Below are 23,657 nucleotides of genomic sequence, written 5' to 3'. Positions count from 1 at the left end.
AAAAAAAAAACTTAAACTGCAAGAATAAAAAACAAAGTGCAAACAATACCATACTAACAACAAAAATTAAATATATAACGACAAAGTGTAAAAAAAATAGCAAACAACAAATACGATTTTCGTCTCAAGATAATCAGATTTAGTCGATGTCCTTGAGTCTCTAGATACGGAACTGCTCTGGCGATGAAAGAGGGAATGAATTTAGCGGCGGAGAACGAGCGAGCCATTTTGTACTCGTTTAGATTTGCACACAAAAAAACTAAATATGTGAATCGGGTTCAATCACATTCTGTGTGGTCATCTTCTCCTTCAATCTAGCACCATCAACCCTAAAAAAATCACAAAAAATAATTTAATGCCCATCAAATTGAATCGAAAGTCTAAATTCGAATTTCAATCTCGAAATCTAAACGAGAGATTTAGCGAAACAAAATAAGAGTGTTGTCAAACATGAACCAACCACGTTTCATAAACTCCCTTCCAGGATGAGTTTTTCTTTCAACCACGTTCATAACTCCCTTCCAAATCTTATGGCGTGATATATGAAATTTATTCTCACAATTTTCATCATTAAAGACTTCCATAAATAAATAATTTATTGTTTAAGGGTGTTTATGTCCATATGCATATTGATTTTATTTGATTTAATTGATTTTTTTAGTCAAAGGGCCTATAGCTATATTACTCTAATAGATTGGACTCCTACTTATAGAAGTTTGAAATAAGGGGGGTATAGTTAATTTTATCCTAATAACTTAGAGAATAATCAGTTCAATGTGCGGAGGCACTCGTGATTCAAGCTGATGCTTTGCGTTCGTTCTTGCAGTTTGTTCCATGTCTATCGTATCATTCTTAGAAGCAAAGGGTTTGATTATCAATTTGTCGAGCACAAGACAATTCAGCAAAATGTAGTGGATGAATTCAAGATCGCTCGTCTGACAACGATATCCAGAAAACTTGACGACTTTAAGGTGGTGGTGCGGATTTATAGCAGCATCCTTCAATTCACTATCTTTCCTCCGAAAACGCCCCCACTCACACTGCACAACCCAAGATAATTAGCAACTTCTTCTCTTAAAAAATCTACTTCCTATATAAATTACACCTACAACCCTGAGGTATGCTAAAATAACTTTAAGGTCTATGTGGTATTGGAAATTACAACCACACCCCTAAAACAATTACCGGAACCAAGATTTCATATCCTGGCGACCAATATGCACTATATTTGTTTTCCCGAGGCCGTTAATGCTACCATAGACTAAAATTTATAGATTTTATATAAAATAATAAGGATTTAAGAAATGTTGGGAGCCATGTCACCCTCTAGCTCTATCTTGTCTCCACTTATTTCTGAAACTAATAGTCTGTTAGAACCCAAAAGAAATAACTTATCCAATGCATTATTTGTTAAGGTTTCAGGAGTGTGGTTGTAATTCCCAATACCACATGGACCTTAAAGTTATTTTAGTATACATCAGGGTTGTATGTGTAATTTACCCATATATATATATATATATATATATATATATATATATATATATATATATATATATATAAGCAAGTATTATTTATGATGCTTTTGTAGGGTGTCAATATGTTATAAGAAGACCTACCTCTACAACAAGTTCCTTTAAGCAAGGGGATGCCCTTATCAAATCAGCCAGTCTAGTAAGAGTTTCAGAACCAACTAACAAATATGTTACGACCAACGTCTTTAGTTTATGCAGTTGAGGAAGCTTGGATAGCTCATTATGTTCCTGCAAAATCAGCCAATAATCAATTAGTTAGTAAACAAAAAACCTATACACCGACGGAGAGAAAATATGTTTGCTGTTAGTAGTCTAACCTTTTCTTTACGCAGCAGAGTCAAACGAAGAGTCTCCAATCGTGAACAGCAAGACAATGCAGAACATAAACCTCTCAAGGAAACATCATCATATGTACGATTAACATCTACCTCAACTAGCCTCGGCATATTCTCAAGCACTAATCGATCATATGTCGCAGCCTTTAAATAAGTAAGACTCGGAGCAGAAACTGTAAGCGGATTCAAATGATTGCAATAGACTATCTCCAAGTGTTTTAACGTGAGGGAAGAACCACAAACTTGAAGATTCGACAAATTGGCGGAGTAACAGACAATCAATTTCTCGAGTAAAGGACAGTTACGTAAAAAGAACTCAATAGGTCCCTTACTCACGTGAACATTCGTAAAGATCAATGATCTGAGGGACTTAAAGTTGACTGAAGCAGAAACGAGCTCTTCGGGGAAATAATAATTATCGTCATCTTGAAGGTCAAACTCCAACCTCTCAACTTGTCTGGAAAACGCAAATTGAAGCCACCGGTGATTGACGCGTGGTATGTTATTTGTAAAGCGAAACGGATTCTGAATTCTTTTAAGGTGAGGGCTTTGTGTGATTGGAGGACACGGTTCACCCGCCTCACGTACTTGCGTTCCTCACTCTCAATTAATTTGAGACGAAACATGTACTGTCTACGAAGCTTGGCTAATCCTTCATCTCCATCTAGTTTGAGACGAGTGGTGTATTCCCACAAGTTGATCCAACGAGACGAAAGAACACTTGTGCGTGCAGCTTCCTCCACCGTCAGGAAAGATAGGATATGTACAACAATGTCGTCAGGCAATTCACTTATCCGATCATCTTTATTATACCCAATGTATCTCTTCTTAGCACAAAACTGTCAAATAGTAAGATTAGAAAAGGCCAAAATGTATGTCTTAATTAGCCGAAGTACAGCGAAACCTCTATAAATTACTATAGTCGGGGCTAGCGAATTATTAAATTATCAAGTTAATAATTTAACACGTTTTCACCGAGTCGGGACTGAGAGAAACTATTATTTAATCGAGGTTATCAATTTATCGAGGTTATAGTGTATATCAAACTAGTCAAAAAACATGGATTTTATGTCGGGAAACACAACAAATAGCATGATAAAAAAAACTGGAACGGAAAAAAAAAAGACTTTATATTGTACATATAAAAAGACTCGAACCGTAGATTGAATAATCATATCAGCAAATTGATTACCACAATCCCCATAAAATTTGATTTATATTTGCAAATTGAAGGGGATAAGAACTAGAACCGCATATTGAATAATCATATCAGCAAACACAGTTAGGGTTTCAATCCCTATATACATATTTTTATGTCAGGAAACACAACAGAAAACTGGAAGGAAAAAAAGAAAAGGGCCTATCGTATTATACATATAAAAAAAATCGATCTTTTGATGAAATCTCACCCTCCTTGGTTGGTTTGAAGCTTGGAATCAGTTCAACAATCAAAAAAAGATCCAAAACGCTTCCAAACATTGCCTAATCTTTGTTGAAATCTCACCTCGTTGGCTTGTCGCTTGGAATCAATTCTGATCCGCTTCCTACACATCGGGCATGAATCAATCGACATAAACCTGGAGGAATTCATAATGCGTTGCCTTGAAGCAGTGAACTCGTAGATTGAATCGGCAACCAACCCTAGCGTTTGGAGATTCAGTTTCATATAGCTTTGAGTTTTGACGAAGAATGTGATTTATAAAGGGATTTGCTTTTTACGGTTTGAAAATTGCTATTTACCGTTCAAAGACTCTCTCTCTTTCTCTCTCTGAAAAAAAACGCTCTCAAGGCGATTTCATCACAAATCATTCTTATTGGGTGATATACGAACATAAATGAGTTCATCGGATGAAGATCTGGATAGCGGACATAACGAGGTAAAAATTCCGTCTTTTCGATCTAAAAAAATGGGCTAAACATTCAAAAGCCCATCTCGGGCGCCCGACAGTGCAGTGCACGCCCATGTTGGGCGTGCAGTTGGCTGTTACACGCCCATTACGGGCGTTTGTAGGCCAACTGTACGCCCAACATGGGCGTGCACTGCACCGTTGGGCGCCCGAGTTGGGCTTTTGGCTTTTAAACTTCTTTTTTTTAATCATTTTTTTACGTTTTTATCAGGACGATACGTCTACAATTGAAGTTGATCATACCGATTATTTTACCACTACTCAGTTGTTTGACTCGAAGGATGAGGTAGTGGTTTGGGCGAGGTTCGTTGCAAAAGGTCTTTTTGTGAAAATAGTAAAAAAAAGTTGTCCAAAAAAAAAGATTTTTCTGACTTGTGACCTATACGGGGAGAAACGAGAATGTCCCTCAACTAACCCTGACGCGCGCCCGAGAAGGACCGGTAGCAAAAAAAGAAACTGTGGTTTTCAAATTGTCGGAGAGCTACGGTGGGATGATAGATGGGAGGTCAGAGTAGTATACGGGAAGCATAATCATTTTCCGATATACATGTCCGGGCATGGGATGAGTGCATTGTCTCAAGAGGAGGCGAAGATTAGTAGTGATCTGTCACAAAGTCATGTGCCGCCCAAGAAGATTTTGGCTAACTTGAGACAAAATGGTTTGGGTCTCGATGCTTATTCGAAACAAGTATACAATGAGAAGGCGAAATTGAAAAGACTATCTAGGGGTGACCGTACAGTGATGCAACATTTGATTGGGTTACTTGAGGAGCATAACTATTACAAGTGGTTCCGTACTGATGAAACAACACATGCAGTTATTGATTTGATGTGGGCTCACCCTCAATCTGTCGAATTGTTAAGTAAGTTTCCGTACGTTATACTACTTGACAGTACTTACAAAACCAATCAGTACAAATTGCCTTTGTTGGAGATTGTTGGTGTTACTCCTGTCGGGAAAAAATTTACTGTTGCAGTCGCATTTTTGCGCCATGAAAATGAAGACCATTACACATGGGTTTTGCAAAAGCTGAAGAGACTTTTCCCCCCTCAGACTCTACCTAGTGCCATCGTGACTGATCGAGAGTTAGGGCTCATAAAGGCGCTAGAGAATGTATTTCCGACCGTACCTCATCTCTTATGTCTTTGGCACATTAACATGAATGTGGGGCGTCGTGCTTCAAGATGTCTCGGCAATAGTAGGCGTCGTGGCACGGCTTTTGTACTTGGTATGTGGCAAACTTTGGTAAAATCAGTGTCTGAAAAAGATTTCGCCAGGAATTACACAACTTTGATGGACGAGTACGCGAATTATCCAGAGTTGATTGAGTATCTCCAAGGCACTTGACTCGTATACAAAGAGAAATTTGTAAAAGCATGGACGGATCTAGTTTTTCATTTGGGTAATACATCGACAAGCAGGTATTTATTTATAAGTGGTTAAATATATATACTTAACTTACTGTCATGTTGTTTATTGAAACATATCATATTCTAAACATATTAGGGTGGAGAGCAACCATAGAGCATTGAAGAGATGGTTGGATTCGTCCACGGGTGGCTTTGACACATTTTGGGCACAGTATCACTCACAGATGAAAGATCAATTTAACGAGATACTAGCCGAATTTGCAAAGTCAAAGAGGATTCGGGCCCAGACGATCAATGTGCCCGTATTTAAAATATTGTCCAGTGGAATTGTAACACATAACACTCTGTTCATGTTCGACGATGAGAAGGATGAAGACATAGACGGTTGCGTCTGTTATATGAGGAAATGCCTTAGCCTCCCGTGCAGACATGAAATTCGTGCAAAGGTGAATGCACGACGTGGTGTGTTTTACGCAGAGGATGTCCACATTTTTTGGAGGACATTTATTTCGGGCTTCGGAGATTCCCTAGATGAAAGTGTTGGTTCTGTTCCCGACCACAGGTCACAGGCTATTGGCAGGCTAGAAGGGTTAATGAATGAGTTGCGTGAGCGGTCAGAAATTGAGATCACGGACGTGACAGATGTTGTTTTTGAACGAATGCATCCCGGAGCTATGGCAATGAATGAGCCACCAGTACTAGACCGCCCGAGAGGTAGACCGCGGAATAACTCTACACAAAGGGATCAGTCAAGGCATGAGTTTCCATTATATCCGGGAGAAGGTGAAGATTCTGGACGAGGACGAGGACGGTCACGAGGCAATAGAGGGCGTGGTTCATCTTCTGAGAGATCTAGTCGTGGCCGTGGTCGTTCATCGACCGTGAGTGGACCCGCAATGGGTCAAATTCCCCGACCCCCTTGGATGCGACAACTTCATTTCTGCCTTGTTCCGGAGGTTGTGACGTGGACGGACGTTCAAGGGGATGGTAATTGTGGTTATCGAAGCGTCGCGTGTGTAGTGAAGAACCACGAGGATGATTGGATGGATGTTAGATTGGATGTTTATAGCTGTATTAGAAGACACGAAGAGTTGTTCAAGGATTATTTCGGTGGTGGTAATTCAGTGTATCGGGTGTTGGCGAGTGTCGCTTATTGGGACAACGCCCCAGCACCATATAAGAAGTGGATGACTATCACGGACGTGGGCGTGGTTGTGGCAACATATTACAACGCGTTGGTCTTGTCGGCTAGCAGTTTGGGCAATCAGACTTATTTACCACTTTGGGCTCCCGAAGGTGTTTCACAGTTATCTTACGAGATGACTATACTATTTCTTGAATCAGGAAGCCACTTTGTGTATGTGAAGATGAATGACAATTGTCCGCTTCCTCCGTTTGATAGACAGTGGGCGAGGTATAGCAATAATAGTGTTGCATATCTACCAGAGGCGTTGCGGAGTCGACGTGAAGCGTGTGATATTCTAACTAGTGTTTGATTTAGTTTTTTTTTTATTGGAATGAATGTATTACTATTGACATTGTCTGTTATTATTATTATTATTATTATTATTATTATGTTATGATGTTATAATGAATGTTAGTATGTTATTATTATTATTATATTATGTTCTAATAATAATAATAATAATAATAATAATAATAATAATAATAATAATAATATTAATAAAAACGGAAATCAGGTTCTGAACAACATAATTTATTAAACATAAATTTTGCCTAAAAAACGAAAATCAGGTTCTGAACACCTAAGTATCCCTCTTCCTACGCCTGCGGTGAGAATGTCGCCCTGAGAGGGTCCTGCATCCCGATCGTCAGTCCGAATTTTTTCACCCAATTAGACATCCTGTAAACATAAAAATTATTTTAATTACATTTAATTAACTAAATTATATTAAATTTACTAACTTATTTTAATCCACAAAAAAATTTATTTAAAATCAGAAAAAAAAAAAAAAAATTATATCGAACGCCCGGTTTGGGCGTTTCCCGGCCGAACCGACGCCTGGACCGGGCGCCGGTTCGCCCGGGAAACGCCCAAACCGGGCGTCCAGCAACAAATTACACGCCCATGTTCAGGCGGCCGGCGCCCGACATGGGCGTTCAAAACTGGTTTCCGAAAATTAAAAAAGCCCTACAAATCGATTTGTAGGGCTTTTAAACATGAAATTGGTTGCAAAATCGAGTTACCCAATGCATATAACACAAGTAGGAGTCAAAATTACCTGAAAAAATCCAAGCCCAAGCAATGAAATTGGTTGAATTCGATTTTTTTCGAATTTTTTTTTTTTCTGAAAATTTTCGAATTGGGGGGTTTTGGAGAAATTTGAGAGTTTTAGGGGTTTTAGAGAGATAAAGTGTTTTTTGTTTTGAACGGTAAATAGCAATTTTTAAACCGTAAGAGCATTTTCTTTTATAAACAAAGTGTTTCCGGGTCCTTCGGTTTAGGTACTGTTTATTCTCTGGCCCGGCCCGTAAGCTCGACCTGTTCACCCTAAGCCCACAGACGTACTGGGCCGTATATCATTCTTCCACAGCCAGCCAGTTTACTCACCCACCGTCTTTCTTAATTGGCAAGAGGACCCTCATATAGCTAATAAAGGGTGATATGTCCTTCATTTAAATTTTTCTTTACGATAACTCCTAGAAATTGTATTTCTAATAGTGCCCTTAAGTCAATTAGCATAATTTGTCTCAATTGTTCACTTTTTCTCTATTTCCATAACAATAATTTAATTCCTAAAAATCTGCTTCCAATTTCTTATAAATAAATATGCTGCCTAATCAAAAAAAAATCAATTTTTTTTTTATTTTTTTTATTTTGGATTTATTTTGCATTTTTTTATTATATTTTTTTTAATATTTGTTTGAGAAAAATATATTTTTTTTAAAAAAAAATTAATAAAAAATTGATTTTTTTTTTCTCGACTTGTTTAGTACGCCGAGTATGACTACATGTGACTATATCAAATGTAGTCATATTTTTTCTTTATATTGCAGGTTGTCACATTTTCAATTTACAAATTCCGATTATATAGTGCGGTACAACCATGTTTACCAAATTATATAAAACAACGAAGATTGCCTATTGTTTACGAAAATAATCCAATCAACATCCACACAGAAAATCACAATTTGAATGTTGTTATTACAAGTCAAGTTGAAACGAAAATATATAACATATTTGAATATGACTACAGTCACACTCAACAATAGTCATATTCGAATATGAGTACAGTCATATTCAAACAATAGTCATATTCGAATATGACTAATGTCATGCATGTTACTGCTGCTAGTTCAGATCTGGAGAAAAAAAGAATATTCGAATATGACTATAGTCATGTTTATGCTGTTAGTTTAGATCTGAAGGGGGAAAAAAAAAGAGAAATCAAAAAATACACAAATATAGATAGAAATATAACGAAAGAGAGGGAAGGTGAGTAGACGATAACGGAGGTGGCGGCGGTGAAAAAAAGCGAGAGTAAGAGAGGCGGCGACGGTGGTGGTGGTGGATAGATCTGAAAAGAAAAAAAAAACAGAATATCGAACTTAATTTGCAATGTGATCGGATAAAACAAAGTTTCATTCTTCTGTATGATAAAACGAGAAGCTTAGCTACCTCTTCTTTGGTTTATAATGGAGGCCCTCACATTCTTTGTTAAAAAAACTCGTATTGGTTTTGAATCGCATATTCCTTCTTCGAATTCATGAAAATTGACCAGAACCACTCTTCTTCGTCATCATATACTATGTTATTCGTGATTCGCGTAACAAACAAGAAATTAATAAATCACTAATCGAGTGAATCAGCAATAGTCATATTCGAACCAGACTATAGTCACGTTACTGCTGCTACTTCAGATCTGGGGAGCAAAAAAAAAGAAAAAAAAATAATATTAAAAATTCCGATTATATAGTGTGGTATATTCGAATATGACTATAGTCATGTTACTGCCGTTGCTCAAATCTGAAATTGTATACACATCTGGAATTTTTTTCTCGAAAAATACAAAAACATAGATGGAAAAATAACGAAAAAGAGGAAAAATAACGAAAAATACAGAAATAGAAATGGTAATTTTCACACCTAATTACATTTCGGTTCTTAATTCCACCAATTTTTTTATCACTAATTATATGTAATAATTTTGTAACAGAGAAACCATAAATTAATTCTCCTCCACATACAGTTTAATACATTTTTGCTGCAAAATGCATTTTACTTTAGAATATCCAAAAAAAGAAAAACAATTATAATTAACATTCTAAAATAACACAAAATTAATGGACCATAATAATGGACCCAAGTTTCAGGGGTATGGTACTCTTTCAAATCGGGTTTCTCGAAATCCTGCCCGGGTTATAGGAAACAGGGCGTGGGCGGTCCGCCGCTTGTAGTGCGTCAACCCTAGCACCAACCTCCGTGGCCTTCTTCCTGATGGCGGCGGCGGACAAGAGGATGCCGATGTCTTCGATGGCGCAGTAGGGAAGTTGAGGCGGGCGGAGGGGCCGCGGAGGTATATAAATGGCGGCAACCATGGTCTGTGGTTGGGCTAAGCATATTACGGCGGTGGTGTGAAAAGAGGAAGACAGAGGGTGACGACGATTGCTACAGATCTGAGAAAGATAGGAGAGAATTTGTGAGGAAGAGAACGAAATAGAGGGACACAGGAAAAGAAAGAAATGGAAATTGGATTGCGTGAAAAAATGTAGGTGGGCTAGGGCTTGTAATGAAAGAGTAGAATAGGGATATAACAATTTCAAGGGGATTCTCACTAATTAAGAGTGAAATTTGGGTGAGAGAACAAGTCTTTAAAAGTCAGTTGGGTTTAGTTCAAAATATTTCCAAAATGAGGGGTGTATTGCATATTTCCCCTTTTGGGAAATCGAATTAGGGGTGTGAATGAGCTGAGCCGACTCGGTAAAAGCTCGAACTTAAATTTGTTTTTTTTTTTTCATTTCAAGATCGAGCTTTTTCTTAGTTGTTCATGAGCTCACGAGCCTTCTTTTTAGCAGCATGGACATGGGAGTGGTTCCAGCAGCTTGATCGGTTGTGGCACTGTACAACGACAACAGTGGCGCAGTAGTCAATTCCAAGGAACCGAGAGCTCACAAGAAGGAAAATCACATGAAATGCAAGTACCATATAATTTGAGAGTTCATTGGTTGAGATGTAGTGGTCACAAAGATGGCATCGGAAGACAACCTAACAGATCCATTCACGAAGAGCCTTCCTACAACGACTTTCAACAATCACGTAGATGGATTAGGGTTAAAATATATGGCTGCGTGATTTTAGTCTAAGTGAGAGATTGTTAAGATAGCATACTAAAAGCCTCGTTTTTATCTATGTAAACAATTCTAATCGTATTTTAAAATGGTGTGTTATGCAACACACAGAAAGATCATTTCGAAAATTCGTTTGTAATATGAAGATAATGATACATTACAAATAAGCTCATCATGGTATACTTATTCATAAAGGGGTCTTGACAGAGAAGTCTTTTACAAAAAAAGTCCAGACATTATCCAGAGGTTTATAAAAGACTAAAATACCCCTCACATTTTAATATGCTCCAATTTCATCATTTAATTCAATTTAACCTCAATTTGACCCCAAATTTTACAAATCATTCAATTTTGACCCAAAACTTAATTTTGTGTACAATTTCGCTCGTCGCTGCCGCTGACTGTCGATCTCCGGCATTGACTTTTTTTTCTCCTGTTTTTTTCCGCCGGTTTCCCGCGTTTGACCGTCGATCTCCGACGTTGACTTTTTCAAAAAAAATATCTTCTTTCTACTATTGAATTTTTTAATTTTTTTTTTAATTTGGTTTTTCTTCAACATCTTTTTGCCCTTTTAAACAATAATCGAATTACGTGTTCTCTAGAGAAAGGTCACTTCTATCTCGAATGCCACACCCACTTCAACATCTTCTACTCAATACGAGTAAATCATTCAATGTGATAGCATCTCGAGCTCCAAATGACGCAAATACTTATATAATTTGTTCAAACATCATTAAAAAACATTTTTTACCATCATTATGCGGTTAACTATTATTATACAAAATAAAATAAAAATATTTAAAATGTTAAAATAATAACTGTATCGAAGTTTATATGACACATAATGTATGCCTCGTGTTCCCGTAAACATAGACAATGTGCTTACATAACGTAAGTTCTTAAATCGAGTAGTTTAGAGTCTCAAATAATCAAATAATATGAAGTTAGACCTCTATGAGTTATAGTGTGCAAAAATATGTATATTGGGGTTCATCGAATTACTTGTTCTCTAGAGAATGGTCACTTCTATTTACAATGTCACTCCTACTTCAATACCTTCGACTTCAAAATTTTATTTCTATAAAATCCTTCATGAAAAGTACTTGAAATATTTTTCACATACTCTAATATTAGTCTAAATTACGCATCTAAAACAATTTTAAAATATATGTAGCCAGTTAAGAGAAATAATTAAAGTGGTGCACCAGCACAGTTGAAAAATACAGAACAAGGGAGGGGACTTTGAAAATATCTTAAATTTTCAATTGGATAAAGTATCACTAAATTTTATTTCAAACAAGTAAATTAAGTTAGGTTTTTATTCCAAGTAAAATCAGTCAGTTTGAGTGCGTAAAACATCGGATTTTATAACAATTGTTGCAATGCCTCTGCTTTGGTACAGTTGCAGAAAATAATTCATAGTAAATTCATTATTGAACCAATCATGCACATGACCTACCAGAATGACCAGAAAATAGAGGTACATCATGTCATAAAATTTCATATTTTTCTAAGTATAATTAATAAATAAAATAGATTTTTAAGCGCAAGGGCAGAACATAACGAAGTTGAAGAAATTAAAAAAGAAAACAAAAATAAATAAATAAATTTATATGTATCGAATTTTTTTTTTGGTGAAACACACTTTAATGAGCACTAGCACTTTTATTAGTAAAAAAAAGGTTGATCTAATTATGATATAAAGTGAGAGTATTCCAGACATTTTAGGGCAAGTAGGGAGTAAAGTACAAGTGAAAATTTAAAAATAGATAGTACAAAATACGAGTGTGAACAAGTCGAACTCCCTTGTTTTGACTGGCTCGAGCTCGAGCTCGAGTCCATTTTATTGAACTCGAACACGAGCTAACTCTAGCTCGTTTACCACGCCTAGTGCAGAGTAAAAAAAATACATTGACTTAACCGCAAAAGTTTCTCTTGATTAGGTATTTAGTAGGAAAAACCCCCCAAAAATATTTCTTAGAGAGGAGAAGCCAATTTTTCCATTTTATTTATGATTATTGTTGCACGACAAAAAAAGATGACTAGAAGTCAACAATGATAGGAACAACGCCCAACCACCACCAACGGTTGTTACAGTCAACATCTGAAGAAAATCAAGACCATCATCTTCAATCAGAGCTACTAGCTTCATTTGATACTGCAGCAAGTTATAATTCTGTAAAGGAAGCTTTGGTTGAGTGCAAGAAGCTATGGCAAATAGCAGCTCCCTCAATCTTTGGCCGATTGACTATGTTTTCCCTCACTGTTGTTACCCAATCTTTTGCCGGCCACCTCGGTCAACGCCAGCTCGCCGCCATCTCCATTTCCACCACTGTCCTTATCTCCATAACCTTCGGCTTCTTGGTAACTCTCTCTCTCTCTCTCTCTCTCTCTCTCTCTCTCTCTCTCTCTCTCTCTCTCTCTCTCTCTCTCTCTCTCTCTCTCTCCCTCATATTTGCTACTGTGTAAGAAAAAAAAATGGTGTCTTGAATAGTAATTGCTGTAGCTGCTATATAATGAAATTAACTGATTTCTTCCAATTGACAATTAGCAATTTACGGAATGATAAATTACAAATGTTTAGTATAATTTGTCATATGCTGGGCTTAAATTTTCGGGGCTTCGAGGGGCAGCGCCCCCCGAATCTTTTTTAAGACTTTTTTTGGTATCAAAATCAGAAAATAGGGAAAGGAAAAGTAAACAATTTAGAGCTTTTTTTTCAATTAATTTGAATTTTGGGTGGGCTATTTAATAGAAATTGGGGCTTTTCTTGCATTAATTTGAATTGTGTGGGTTAATTAATAAAAATTGGGGCTTTTCTTGCATTAATTTGGATTTTGGGTGGGTTAATTAATAAAAATTGGATGTTCTAAATAGATATATAGGTATAATATAGGGAAAAAAATTATCAATTGAGGGGGGCTTGAGTCCTGCTTGTATGCTTGAATCATTCTCATCACTACATTTCGTCTGTGTGTGTGTGTGTGTGTGTGTGTGTGTGTGTGTGTGTGTGTGTGTGTGTGTGTGTGTGTGTGTGTGTATATATATATGTTCCTTTTTTCATGTAATGCATATGCACTAGAAGATTACGATGACGAGATCGAGCCTAAATGTTAAACTTGTTATTATTAGCTTGGAATGGCTAGTGTGCTCGAAATGCTTTGCGGACAAGCCTACGGAGGAAAACAATACCACATGTTGGGTATATATTTGCAACGTTCTTGGGTAGTATTGTTCTTAAGTTCTATTTTCCTTCTCCCGATTTTTATTTTCGCGGAGCCAATACTAAAGCTCACTGGTCAGCCAGCTTCATTAGCCGAGTTGACCGGTCAAATGGCGATCTGGCTGATTCCTATGCACTTGAGCTTCGTGTTTCAGTTCACTTTGATGAGGTTCTTGCAGTGTCAGTTGAAGACCAATGTCGTTGCATGGGTTTCCGGTCTCGTACTTGTCTTTCACGTTTTACTGAGTTGGGTTTTCGTTTATAAGTTGAGGGTCGGAATTGTCGGGATTGCACTGACTCTTGATTTCTCTTGGTGGATGTCCGTTTTGGGAATGTTTGTATATAGCGTGTGCGGTGGTTGTCGCGATTCTTGGACGGGTTTTTCGAGGGAAGCTTTTGTCGGTCTTTGGGATTTCTTCAAACTATCTCTTGCTTCTGGTGTAATGCTCTCGTACGTCTCGAAACCTCCCAATTCGTTCGGAATTTTCGAGCAACCTTAAAATGTTTGTTTATGTGTTGTGCGTATGTTTTTTTTTTAAGGTTGGAGAACTTCTACTATAGAATGTTGGTCGTAGTTTCGGGCATTAAAAGTGCGGAGGTTGCTGTCGATGCCTTGTCTATATGGTCGGTGTTCGATTTCGTTTTTCTTATGCGAGTTTTATGGGTGCAGAAATTAAATATTATAATTTGTGCGACAGCATTACTTTCTACGGATGGGAGTCCATGATTCCGTTGGGACTATTTGCGGCAACGGGGTACGTCTTTTGTAAGTCTCTGTCGTATGAGTTTGAACTTAATTATAATTTTAGTCATTTGCGTAAGTGCGACTTAATTATCTTATTTTTTGCGGTTTTCTTTAATGAGCCAAAGATTGCGTTTTTTAAACGATTTGATTGAATGAACTCAGGATTCGTGTAGCGTGCGAAATTGGGGCAGGAAATGTAAATTCAGCAAAGTTTGCGGCTAAAGTTTCGGTGTTGAACTCACTATTGGTTGGCTTGTTATTCTTCTTAATAATCATTGTTTTCCCCGACAAGATTGCTTTGATCTTCACATCGAGTTCGTCTGTTATCTCATTCGTCGAAGAACTAGCATTCTTATTGGCAATAACCATTCTCTTTAACTGCATTCAACCGATTCTTTCAGGTTAGAGAAGCCTATTTATTATATATCACATAGGTGGTGTTTGCAAAAGCTTATTTAAAAAGCAGAAATTAGTGATTGTGAGTTAAATTGGAATTAAGTGTTTATTTCTAAAAGTTGGGGGTGTTTGCAAATTAGCTGGAAAATCAGCTAAAATATGAAAAGCAGGTACATAAGTGCTTTTAAAATTATAGCTTAAAACAACTGATTTTAAGAGAAGCAAAAGCAAAAGCTTGTTTTGCAAACACCTGAAAACAGATTACGTGTTTATTAAAAAGCTCATAATCTATTTCTAAAAGCATTTGCAAACACTACCTTAATACTTAGAGGAATATAAGATTAATTTGAATATTGGATTTTCAGGGGTAGCAGTTGGATCGGGTTGGCAAGCATCGGTCGCATATATAAACATCGGAAGCTATTATCTTGTTGGAGTGCCTCTTGGGATAATCTTGGGATGGTTGTTTCATTTCGGAATAAAGGTACAACCATTAATCATAATTGATATTTCTCTGCTGCAGCTAAAATAACAATTTATAGAACTCATCGCATCTTTCTCCATCCATACCGGAAATTTTAGAACTTGAAATATGTATGGCAGGGCATTTGGGCTGGAATGATATGTGGGACGATTATTCAGACATTGATTTTAGGCATCATCACAATTAAAAGTCCGTGGGGAAATGAGGTAAAAATCCGTCGCAAAATCAGCCTGTTGTAAGCTAAAGACGAATATGCTGCATTTAACTCCCATCGAAGATGAAGCGGAAAGAAATTTGGCAATGCACATGAAAAATTCGTGATGCATTTTCCTGATATTATTGTACTGAATGATTAACTCAGTTGATATTTTGATATTGGTCAGACATGCAAGAGAAGTTTCCTTTTATTGAGACCAAAAAAAATAATTTGCAATACAAAATTAAGAGCAAGACAAATAATCCTCATCAAATATAACTACTAGCAATTCTCCTATGCGATGCACCAGGGTAGCATTAAAAAAAAATTAAATATACGATAATCATATTGTATTAAAAAATTATATATTACATAATATTAAAATAATTAATTGTGAAAATTTAAAACCAAAATAGATTTGCAAATCTGATTTGTTATGAATGTCAAAAAATACTGGAAAATAGGAGATGGACAAAATTATTAATTAATTTTAAAAAATTACAAAAATGCCATTAATGTTTCTTAAGTTGACTCAGCGTTTCTTGCACCAAAAGGCGAAATCCCTCGCCCCCAGGGCCCCCATCCCTTGGCCCGACAAGGATTGATGGAGGAATGTAAATCATGGTAACTCAACGGCCCGTTAAGGTAGCGGACCCGGACCTGGTGCCCACAAGGAACCAATCTCATTGGAGTTGAAATTCCCACACTGCGGCTGCCAGGATTCGATCCTAGGACCTTGCACCAACTTACCACCTCCGGAACCAGTTGAGCTACACCCATGCGGGCGACTCAGCGTTTCTTACTTTTATATATTAAAATATCTAACATAAGAATGAAGGTACATTGTACAATATGAGTAGCTTTAGATTTTCCCACTGTAAAAAGAAACAAATACAGTATTCTTTTCATAATATAAACCTACATTACATATTCGATATCTGTAAACCTAGTACACAAACAAATAAATGTAATTCTTCAAACAAATTTCCAGACAAGATCTTCTTTGAAGCTTTTATACAACCTGTGCAGTGATTTGTTATTTTCTTTTACGCGGAGTAGCTTCATAGGGTGGAAGAGGAACACCAAACACCCAATCGAGAACGTTGAGGTACTTTGATCGAAAAACGTCTCTCTCCATTGCGTAACAGTGCATTATAATTGCCGTTGATACGCTGAAGACGACAACATCAGCTCTTTTCAAGTTTTTCGATTGAGGCAAGTAACCTACATCACCCATGCACGTGAAGAAGCTCTCGATTGCTCTTGCTAGGCAGTATAGCGATATCTCTATTCTTCTGCTCTTCTTCTCGATCGCTAGAGCTATACCAGTCGGAAACTGTTCAGAAAAAAAAGGCATACATATCACCATAGAGATAAAAACTCCCTCTCTCTTGAAAACAAACAAACGCACAACTCTTTAATTTTATTTAGTTAAATTACGTCACCCCTGACGTAAGGTCAAATAAGAAAAAGCCCCTCATGTTTGGGTAGTTACAATCACCCCTCAACTATTAATCTTCTTACACATCCACCCTTATGGTGTCAAATTCAACATAATCTTCTAGATTCCATGGAATGTTTTCTAGTTTATACTCGTTTTGTGCAAAAATACAGTTTCTGATGCACCACAATCTGAAATTTACAAGTCAAGAGACAGATCTTATGATCATCTTATTTTAAGATGTGGAGCCCGAATTGGGATACAAACTGGAGAATATTTCACATAATCTAGAAGATTCCACTACATTTGACAATGTAAGGGTGGACGTGTAAGAAGATTCATAATTTAGAAATGGTTCTAATTACCCAAACATAAGGGTTTTTTTTTCGTAATTCGATATTACCTAAACGGTGGCCGTAATATATCCTTCTATTTTGCAATTCTTCTTTATGAAAGGAAAAAAATAAAGATGGTCTTCTTACTTACCGTTCCTATTGCCACCATTGGAATGTTGCATCTCTTCAAAATCCTGAACAGGATGCATGTCCATATCCTAAGTGAATGTAAGAAAACAATACAATCAATAAATTATAACCAAAGAATCATACTAAAAGAAAGACAATACAAGTACTACGATATATGTGGGTATCTAATAAAACTCCACCTTGGTGCCTTCTTAAACGATTCAGTACCCTTAATTCCTCGAAGAGCTTTGTAACTTCTAGAACCGTTTGCAGTTATTTTTTATCCGTTTATCAGAGTACAGTACTTCGATATACTAATCCACTTATAATCTGCCATTGTTTTACTTAATTGTGCACTGAAAAAAAATGTCTTATAGACTCTTGAAATTGCGTGGACTTGAACTGAATTTACGGGTCATTCAAAAGATACATGTTTAGATATGCCAACGCCAATCTCGCATTACTTCATATCTAAGTAAATAGAATTCAAGGTTAACACGTGATCTCTTTGCTAACAAGCTAGGAATTTGTTTCTCCATAGTACAGGAAAGGGTTCATAAAAAAATTCTTCGTATATGCCAATATAAGATCCACACTTTAACTGCTTACCAGGCAGAAGAACAATACATCGAGAGAAACAAGCTTGACCTCGCAGTCCCAAACAGACCTTTCCATAAAATTTTGAACGGGCTGAAAAGCATCAAACAGTGTTATAAGTAGGGCCATATTTGACAAATTTTTTAAATGTTTCCGTTTATTCGAAATAGGGCCATATAAGTAGAGAGAAATTTTTTGTTTCCCATGGAGGAATTATATAGGGCTGCAAGAGAAAACTTAAAGTAAGTAACATGGTCTTCGACAAGAGATAGGCCTATTCGGGATTTAAATGTAAATCTACTGTTATAGTTGTGTACCATATATTATACGTAATAGGAAATTTATTTTATCACGAGTTCATATTAAGATGAATTACCTGTTCAGGAGACCTTTACGATGTACAATCAGAGCAGGAATTAAATAGACTGGAAGATAAACTGGTAATGCTCTTTTATAGGCTTGAAGAAGAAAGGAAAAGAAATGCGTTCCGCATGATTGATTCCCATGGACAATCTGCATTAAGTCAAAATAATTTCCAGTCAAACTTCTTGTTGTGAAAAATAGCTACTGCGGCAATATATGCAAAAAGCATTTATCGTGGGTAACACACTCAGAAAATACAGTTATACGCTGCGGTGATTAGGGAACCTCGTTTCAGAGTTCATGATTTATCAACAGTAAACACAAGGAACTCGACTTTTTTCTGACATAATAATGCCAATATGAAAATGATTCAATCAAACTAGAGCATTTCTTGAGGTATCTCTCAACTAAGGTAGTTTAGAGATACATTGTCACTTTGGCGAGCTTCTAATCCACGTCTAAATATTTTTTTTAACCATGCCACTGTGCTTCATAATTTTAAATAATTTCTTTTTTAAATAACTTTTCCCCTCTCAACAAAGTAACCTATCACTTTTTCATCCTTTGAGGTAAAAATTTTGCAGCTTCGGAGTTGTACTAGATAAGCTTCTGTGGCTATACAGTTTTCGAATAGCAATTACGCAGCTGCTTCGTCTTTGAAGTATTGAATTGATTTATCCCCTTTTACGTTTTCATCCTCCATCTCCCTCTCTCTTCATTCATCATTCATTTCTGACAGATCTTTCCACTTCCATTTCATGTTGCAAGCAAAACTGCATAACTGTCCGAAAACATTCATCATACGCGCGCAACTTCCGTTTAGAACAAAACTAAACTTCAAAAAAATAATGGACTTTGTAATATACAGGGAAAAGGAACTCAGGCACGGCAAATCTAAGTACATACTTAGAATACCTTAAAATTTCTTTACTTTCGGGAGTTGTGATTTTGATTTTTGATAATTCCAAAGCTATTGTCCATCCTTTTCTAATGATATTTCAAATCTCATGGTGATATTTCTAATGATGTAATGACGGGGTATACACACACACACACACACACACACACACACACACACACACACAGGAAAATATTGTTTAACTTTGGTCATGAGTTCATGACAAATAGAGGCTGGAAATAGATCCCAAGTTTGTTTTGGTGGGATCTATTGTCCAGATAAGGGAGCGAATCTTACTAAGTACTGCACTGAGAAGTTAACTAACTTTAAACTAATTCAAATCTTGGACTAAGATTTAAACTATACCAAATCCTGAAGTAAGCTTTTTGTCTGTTGGCCTCCTATTTGAAATATAAGTGTCCAGGTGCTAAAATTGAATTTCAAAAAGCGTAGCTGAATGGGTCAAGTATTTACAAAGTTATTTCCGTTGTACACGACTCTTTAAATAAAAAAATGTCAGCTGACTTAGAAGCAACTAAGTCCCAGCTGAATTCATTAACATCTATGTTTTGCAGGAAAAACATAAGTTAATGAAAAGTTTCGAAATTTTAAAAAGGTCTATTCACACTTCTCTAGACCTCTTACGACTCACCGACACGATCGTATATATAACTGAGATAACAATTTGAATGTATAAATGTACATTTATGAGAATGTAATAAAATGAAATGTTGAGCTTTACCTACCGAGCAAGGAATCTTCATTTGTGGATCAAGTTTAACATCAACACCACTGGACTTGTAGAATTTCTCTATTGCTTCGAGATTTGTGAAAGGCAGTCCAGATGCAATCTCTCTCACACCGTTCAAGATGACAGCATCCTTTGCCCCATGTTTATTGAGAAATGACTTATAAGACGGAGGCAAACTATCTTGCTTCAATATGTAAGCTGACCTGAAATAGAATAACCCCAAATTCCACTGTAAGAAGTATATTCGTAGAAAATGAATCACAGACACCCTTCACGACATTTTATGTTTTTATTTCTTAAAACGTGTCTGCTGCATATTCCCAAGTTGCGTGTTTGAAGAACAATAAAACCCCCATCAAATGGATAAATACATACTGATACCGAAATCTGTAATTTCCAGAAAAACAATACGAACATTCATCTTGAAGTAGTTTGGGCAATAATTTAACTAACATCAGTATTTGCCTTCAGATACGGTCATCATGGAAACAAGTACTAATATTTCCCGGCACTGTTGACAAGGAAAAAAATCTATTGAGAAAGCAAAAGAAAAACCAAAGCTTGATTTATGGTTTTTAAAATCCGGACGCATTTAATTAGTTACACATGTTTAAAGCAAAAAAAAAAAAAAACAAATTGATTAAGTTTGTAGTGAATTGAAAAGAATTTGTCAAGAGTACGATTTCAAGTTTATTTCATTTTCATTATCTTTTGGATTCAGAATTCTTTTTCTTTTTCATCTTCTATACGCAGCAATGGAACCAAAATTTGTTGAAGTGAAGTTTTCTGTTCATTTGCCCAAAAAAGCATAACTAAGAGCAAAGTAGCAGCTAAACCTGATTATATCAGAAAGTACAGCCACTAAATCGAAAGAAAGCATGTTTTATTGTTATCTAAAACTGCTACATTGAAATAAACCTATCGAAGAAGCCACTTTACGTTTCCACGGTGATTAAGAAAACGATCAAGTTACTGAATTTACGAGGCTCAAAAATTGAAATAACATACAAATGACGAGCACGGAAGCAAGGCCTTACAGAATCTGGGAAGAGGAGAGACACATAAGGAAAATATCTCCATGCACCCATGTTAGAGGCTTACATATACGACCGAATCTCTTGCTTTTTATCCCACATCGTGAAGCCAACACAGTCGCACGCATGAAAATGTAAATAGCCAAGCTCGTGTGCTCTGTGTTCAACCCAGTCAGCAGCATCGACGGCCCTGCTATTGCACCAGCCAGCAAAGCCCTCCATTTCGCCGTCCTGTATATTTTATTTAGAATTTAAAAAATAAAAAAAAAGGCTGAATATTCGCAGCATCAATACACAAAGTTAGCATGATAAGTAAAAGACGTAATTCACGGAAACAATAATTGAAGCCATGCCTACGGTGACCGCCCCAAGCAGCAATAATTTCGTCAACAGAAACAAATGTTCCCGCGAATGTACCGAGAAATAATCCGTATCTAAGAGTCTCTTTCAAAGCCAAAATCACATCGGCGCTAATTGACGTCATCTCTACTTTCCTGAAAAGAAAATACACGAACGTAAGATCTTTATGATCGAATAAATTTCTCAGTAAACATTCACAAGCATACGTGTTTACGAAACGAAAACCCAAAACTTCATGGAAATTCAGCCCTAACAGTGAGATGCAGAAATATTTTATCGACTTTCCCGATTTAGTTTCCGTCTAACTTCATGCCCCCGAATTGCAACATTTGCCGTTTTAAATTGACAAAATTACACCAATCATTCAATTGTTAAAAAAAATTGAACTACAAAAACATAATTAGAAAGCAGGAAAAAAAAAATCAAATTAGAATGCAAAATTAGATCACCAGATTACAAATGAACACTAAAAGCACAAATATAATTACTTGGATGAAGAGAGCAGCCGCCGGCGGCGGAGGCGCGTGAGGAGAGCGAAAATGGCGAGTCCGCCTTTGAGTCCAGCGCCGATAGCGAAGCCCTTAACGGAGGCAGTGTAGACTCGCCATGGCTTATCGTAATCCTGAACTGGATAAGCGTCGAAGCTGAGGAGGGAGCAGGACGACGACGATGACGGCAGATTCGAGCTCGAAGATCGCCGCCGAGTGCATCCGGCGCAGTTGTTCGAGCCGCAGGCGCACTTCTCCTCCGCGGCGATTGAGTGGGGTTTTGTTCCTCCGTCACCCGGCACCGCCATTTGCGGCGGAGTGATTAGCCCTTTGTTCCGTTTGATTGAGAGAGAGAAGAGAGAAGAGAGAGGAGAGAGATGAGAAGTGAGTAATAGGGATTATCGAGCGGCGAGTGAAGGGCTCACACGTCAGATTGAGCAGTTGATCGTTACTTTTAAGGGTCTATTCCTTAAACATCAAATAATAGGGGTAGACCCAAATTTATATTTGCCATTTTGATAACAGCTCAATCTTTTCCTAATTACATAATTACCCTCAATCAAATCCCACAAAACCCGTTACTTTACCTTTTGAAATAAAATCAAATCCCTTCCTATTTTCCCGTTAAATCACTATCATCCCAAACCCCACTGTCGAATAAACTGCAAAACCTCCCAAAACAACTTCCCGGTGCGGCCGATTGAAAGGGGAAGACGTCTGCACTGCCGTGAAACGACGATTTTCGTGCACTCCGAGCAAGCTGCCGTAGGTACGTCGTTGCCACTCGCTGATCGCTATCATCCATCAATTTGTTGATATGTTTTGGCTAAATCGACTATCACGTTTGTGTATTTGCAGATTTGTTATAATCGCATACCGCATTCGAGCACTAAATCATTGATATTGCAACAATTGATGGGCAGGACATCCACCAGAAGTGATATCGTCGTTGGCCGCCGCCGTCGCCGTCGCCGTCACTGCTCCAATCTAGGGTTACTCAAATATAGGATTACTCAAATCTAGGGTTTTGATAATCCTTCGGCCCATAGTTGATTAACGAGATGCATAGTCGAATTACATCTGTATGAATATACTATCCCATATCATTTAGTAGACTATCCCACTGGTATAATTTTACTATGGATCTCGTTAATCGACTATGGGCCGAAGAATCATCAAAACCCTAGATTTGAGAAGTGACGGCGGCGGATTTGTGTTTTAAAATTAATAGACTATCTCATATCTTTTAATAGACTATCCCATGTATCTAATTCGACTATGGTTTTAGTTAAATGACTATTGGAAAAATAATAATATATATGGAAACTGAATAATATGTTTGTTTGAAATACTAATCAATTAGGGTAATTTTCCTTATTATATGAAAACGATTAGGGTAAATAATGATATATATGAAAAAATAATAATATATATGGAAACTGAATAATATGTTTGTTTGAAATACTAATCAATTAGGGTAATTTTCCTTATATCATGTATTAGACTATCTTATTCATCTAATTCGACTATGGATCTCGTTAATCGACTATGGATCCCGTATTATTCAACCTCATAGTATATTAATAATTTCAATATAGTACATTGATCTGCTATGATAGTATATTACGGTTATAGTAGTGATATGAATTGTGTTACAAACAATATACCACTGAAATGACAAGAACATTGAGAACAACACCAACGTAAAGTATTCCAACATAACCAATAAAATAGTACATTAATAATCTCATAATTTCAATCT

At 36.8% G+C, this 23,657-nt stretch overlaps 5 protein-coding genes across 5 annotated transcripts; 2 read left to right on the top strand and 3 right to left on the bottom strand.

Moving 5' to 3' along the window:
* Positions 1 to 755: 755 nt before the first annotated feature.
* Positions 756 to 1,978, bottom strand: LOC148771631 (uncharacterized). Its single transcript, XM_088815153.1, has 3 exons — positions 1,850 to 1,978; positions 1,617 to 1,760; positions 756 to 1,040 (listed from the first exon to the last, which is right to left on the bottom strand). Exons 1-3 carry the CDS (start codon positions 1,976 to 1,978, stop codon positions 756 to 758), a joined length of 558 nt encoding a protein of 185 aa, XP_088671279.1.
* Positions 842 to 3,533, bottom strand: LOC105967924 (FBD-associated F-box protein At3g52670). The gene is made up of 4 exons (XM_012992512.2): positions 3,372 to 3,533; positions 1,850 to 2,706; positions 1,617 to 1,760; positions 842 to 1,040 (listed from the first exon to the last, which is right to left on the bottom strand). Exons 1-2 carry the CDS (start codon positions 3,531 to 3,533, stop codon positions 2,221 to 2,223), a joined length of 648 nt encoding a protein of 215 aa, XP_012847966.2. The 3' UTR covers positions 842 to 1,040; positions 1,617 to 1,760; positions 1,850 to 2,220.
* A 169-nt stretch (positions 3,534 to 3,702) lies between these two features.
* On the top strand, positions 3,703 to 6,641 carry LOC148771630 (uncharacterized). The gene is made up of 4 exons (XM_088815152.1): positions 3,703 to 3,744; positions 3,986 to 4,077; positions 4,273 to 5,103; positions 5,282 to 6,641. The coding sequence occupies exons 1-4, from the start codon at positions 3,703 to 3,705 to the stop codon at positions 6,639 to 6,641; spliced, it is 2,325 nt and encodes a 774-aa protein (XP_088671278.1).
* Positions 6,642 to 12,434: 5,793 nt separating this feature from the next.
* LOC105967928 (protein DETOXIFICATION 27) lies at positions 12,435 to 15,743 on the top strand. The gene is made up of 7 exons (XM_012992517.2): positions 12,435 to 12,819; positions 13,588 to 14,129; positions 14,219 to 14,302; positions 14,377 to 14,433; positions 14,586 to 14,824; positions 15,185 to 15,303; positions 15,423 to 15,743. Exons 1-7 carry the CDS (start codon positions 12,511 to 12,513, stop codon positions 15,540 to 15,542), a joined length of 1,470 nt encoding a protein of 489 aa, XP_012847971.2. The 5' UTR covers positions 12,435 to 12,510; the 3' UTR covers positions 15,543 to 15,743.
* Positions 15,744 to 16,342: 599 nt separating this feature from the next.
* Positions 16,343 to 22,353, bottom strand: LOC105967926 (uncharacterized). The gene is made up of 8 exons (XM_088815446.1): positions 21,896 to 22,353; positions 21,401 to 21,541; positions 21,051 to 21,278; positions 20,009 to 20,216; positions 18,378 to 18,514; positions 18,014 to 18,094; positions 17,427 to 17,493; positions 16,343 to 16,835 (listed from the first exon to the last, which is right to left on the bottom strand). Exons 1-8 carry the CDS (start codon positions 22,201 to 22,203, stop codon positions 16,536 to 16,538), a joined length of 1,470 nt encoding a protein of 489 aa, XP_088671572.1. The 5' UTR covers positions 22,204 to 22,353; the 3' UTR covers positions 16,343 to 16,535.
* Positions 22,354 to 23,657: the final 1,304 nt, after the last annotated feature.

This window comes from Erythranthe guttata, chromosome 3 (genome assembly GCF_056151865.1).
Source record: "Erythranthe guttata isolate IM_541 chromosome 3, IM_541, whole genome shotgun sequence".
Taxonomy (NCBI): Eukaryota; Viridiplantae; Streptophyta; class Magnoliopsida; order Lamiales; family Phrymaceae; genus Erythranthe; species Erythranthe guttata.
This window is presented reverse-complemented; position numbering and strand designations above follow the sequence as displayed.

Excerpts from the sequence above, each read along its gene's own strand:
- LOC105967926 (XM_088815446.1), bottom strand. The coding sequence starts at position 22,203 with ATGGCGGTGCCGGGTGACGGAGGAACAAAACCCCACTCAATCGCCGCG. Across the intron at positions 20,217-21,050 it reads CTCTCCTCTTCCCAGATTCT|GTCAGCTTACATATTGAAGC; the intron begins GTAAGGCCTTGC and ends ATTCTATTTCAG. Across the intron at positions 17,494-18,013 it reads ATGTATTGTTCTTCTGCCTG|GATATGGACATGCATCCTGT; the intron begins GTAAGCAGTTAA and ends ACATTCACTTAG.
- LOC105967928 (XM_012992517.2), top strand. The coding sequence starts at position 12,511 with ATGATAGGAACAACGCCCAACCACCACCAACGGTTGTTACAGTCAACA. Across the intron at positions 12,820-13,587 it reads CCATAACCTTCGGCTTCTTG|CTTGGAATGGCTAGTGTGCT; the intron begins GTAACTCTCTCT and ends TGTTATTATTAG. Across the intron at positions 14,130-14,218 it reads GCTTCTGGTGTAATGCTCTC|GTTGGAGAACTTCTACTATA; the intron begins GTACGTCTCGAA and ends TTTTTTTTTAAG.
- LOC148771631 (XM_088815153.1), bottom strand. The coding sequence starts at position 1,978 with ATGCCGAGGCTAGTTGAGGTAGATGTTAATCGTACATATGATGATGTT. Across the intron at positions 1,761-1,849 it reads CTCTGCTGCGTAAAGAAAAG|GAACATAATGAGCTATCCAA; the intron begins GTTAGACTACTA and ends CTGATTTTGCAG. Across the intron at positions 1,041-1,616 it reads TAAAGGAACTTGTTGTAGAG|TGTGAGTGGGGGCGTTTTCG; the intron begins GTAGGTCTTCTT and ends TGGGTTGTGCAG.
- LOC148771630 (XM_088815152.1), top strand. The coding sequence starts at position 3,703 with ATGAGTTCATCGGATGAAGATCTGGATAGCGGACATAACGAG. Across the intron at positions 4,078-4,272 it reads GAGGTAGTGGTTTGGGCGAG|ATGGGAGGTCAGAGTAGTAT; the intron begins GTTCGTTGCAAA and ends GTGGGATGATAG. Across the intron at positions 5,104-5,281 it reads AATTATCCAGAGTTGATTGA|GGTGGAGAGCAACCATAGAG; the intron begins GTATCTCCAAGG and ends TAAACATATTAG.
- LOC105967924 (XM_012992512.2), bottom strand. The coding sequence starts at position 3,533 with ATGAAACTGAATCTCCAAACGCTAGGGTTGGTTGCCGATTCAATCTAC. Across the intron at positions 2,707-3,371 it reads CCAAGCGACAAGCCAACGAG|TTTTGTGCTAAGAAGAGATA; the intron begins GTGAGATTTCAA and ends ACTATTTGACAG.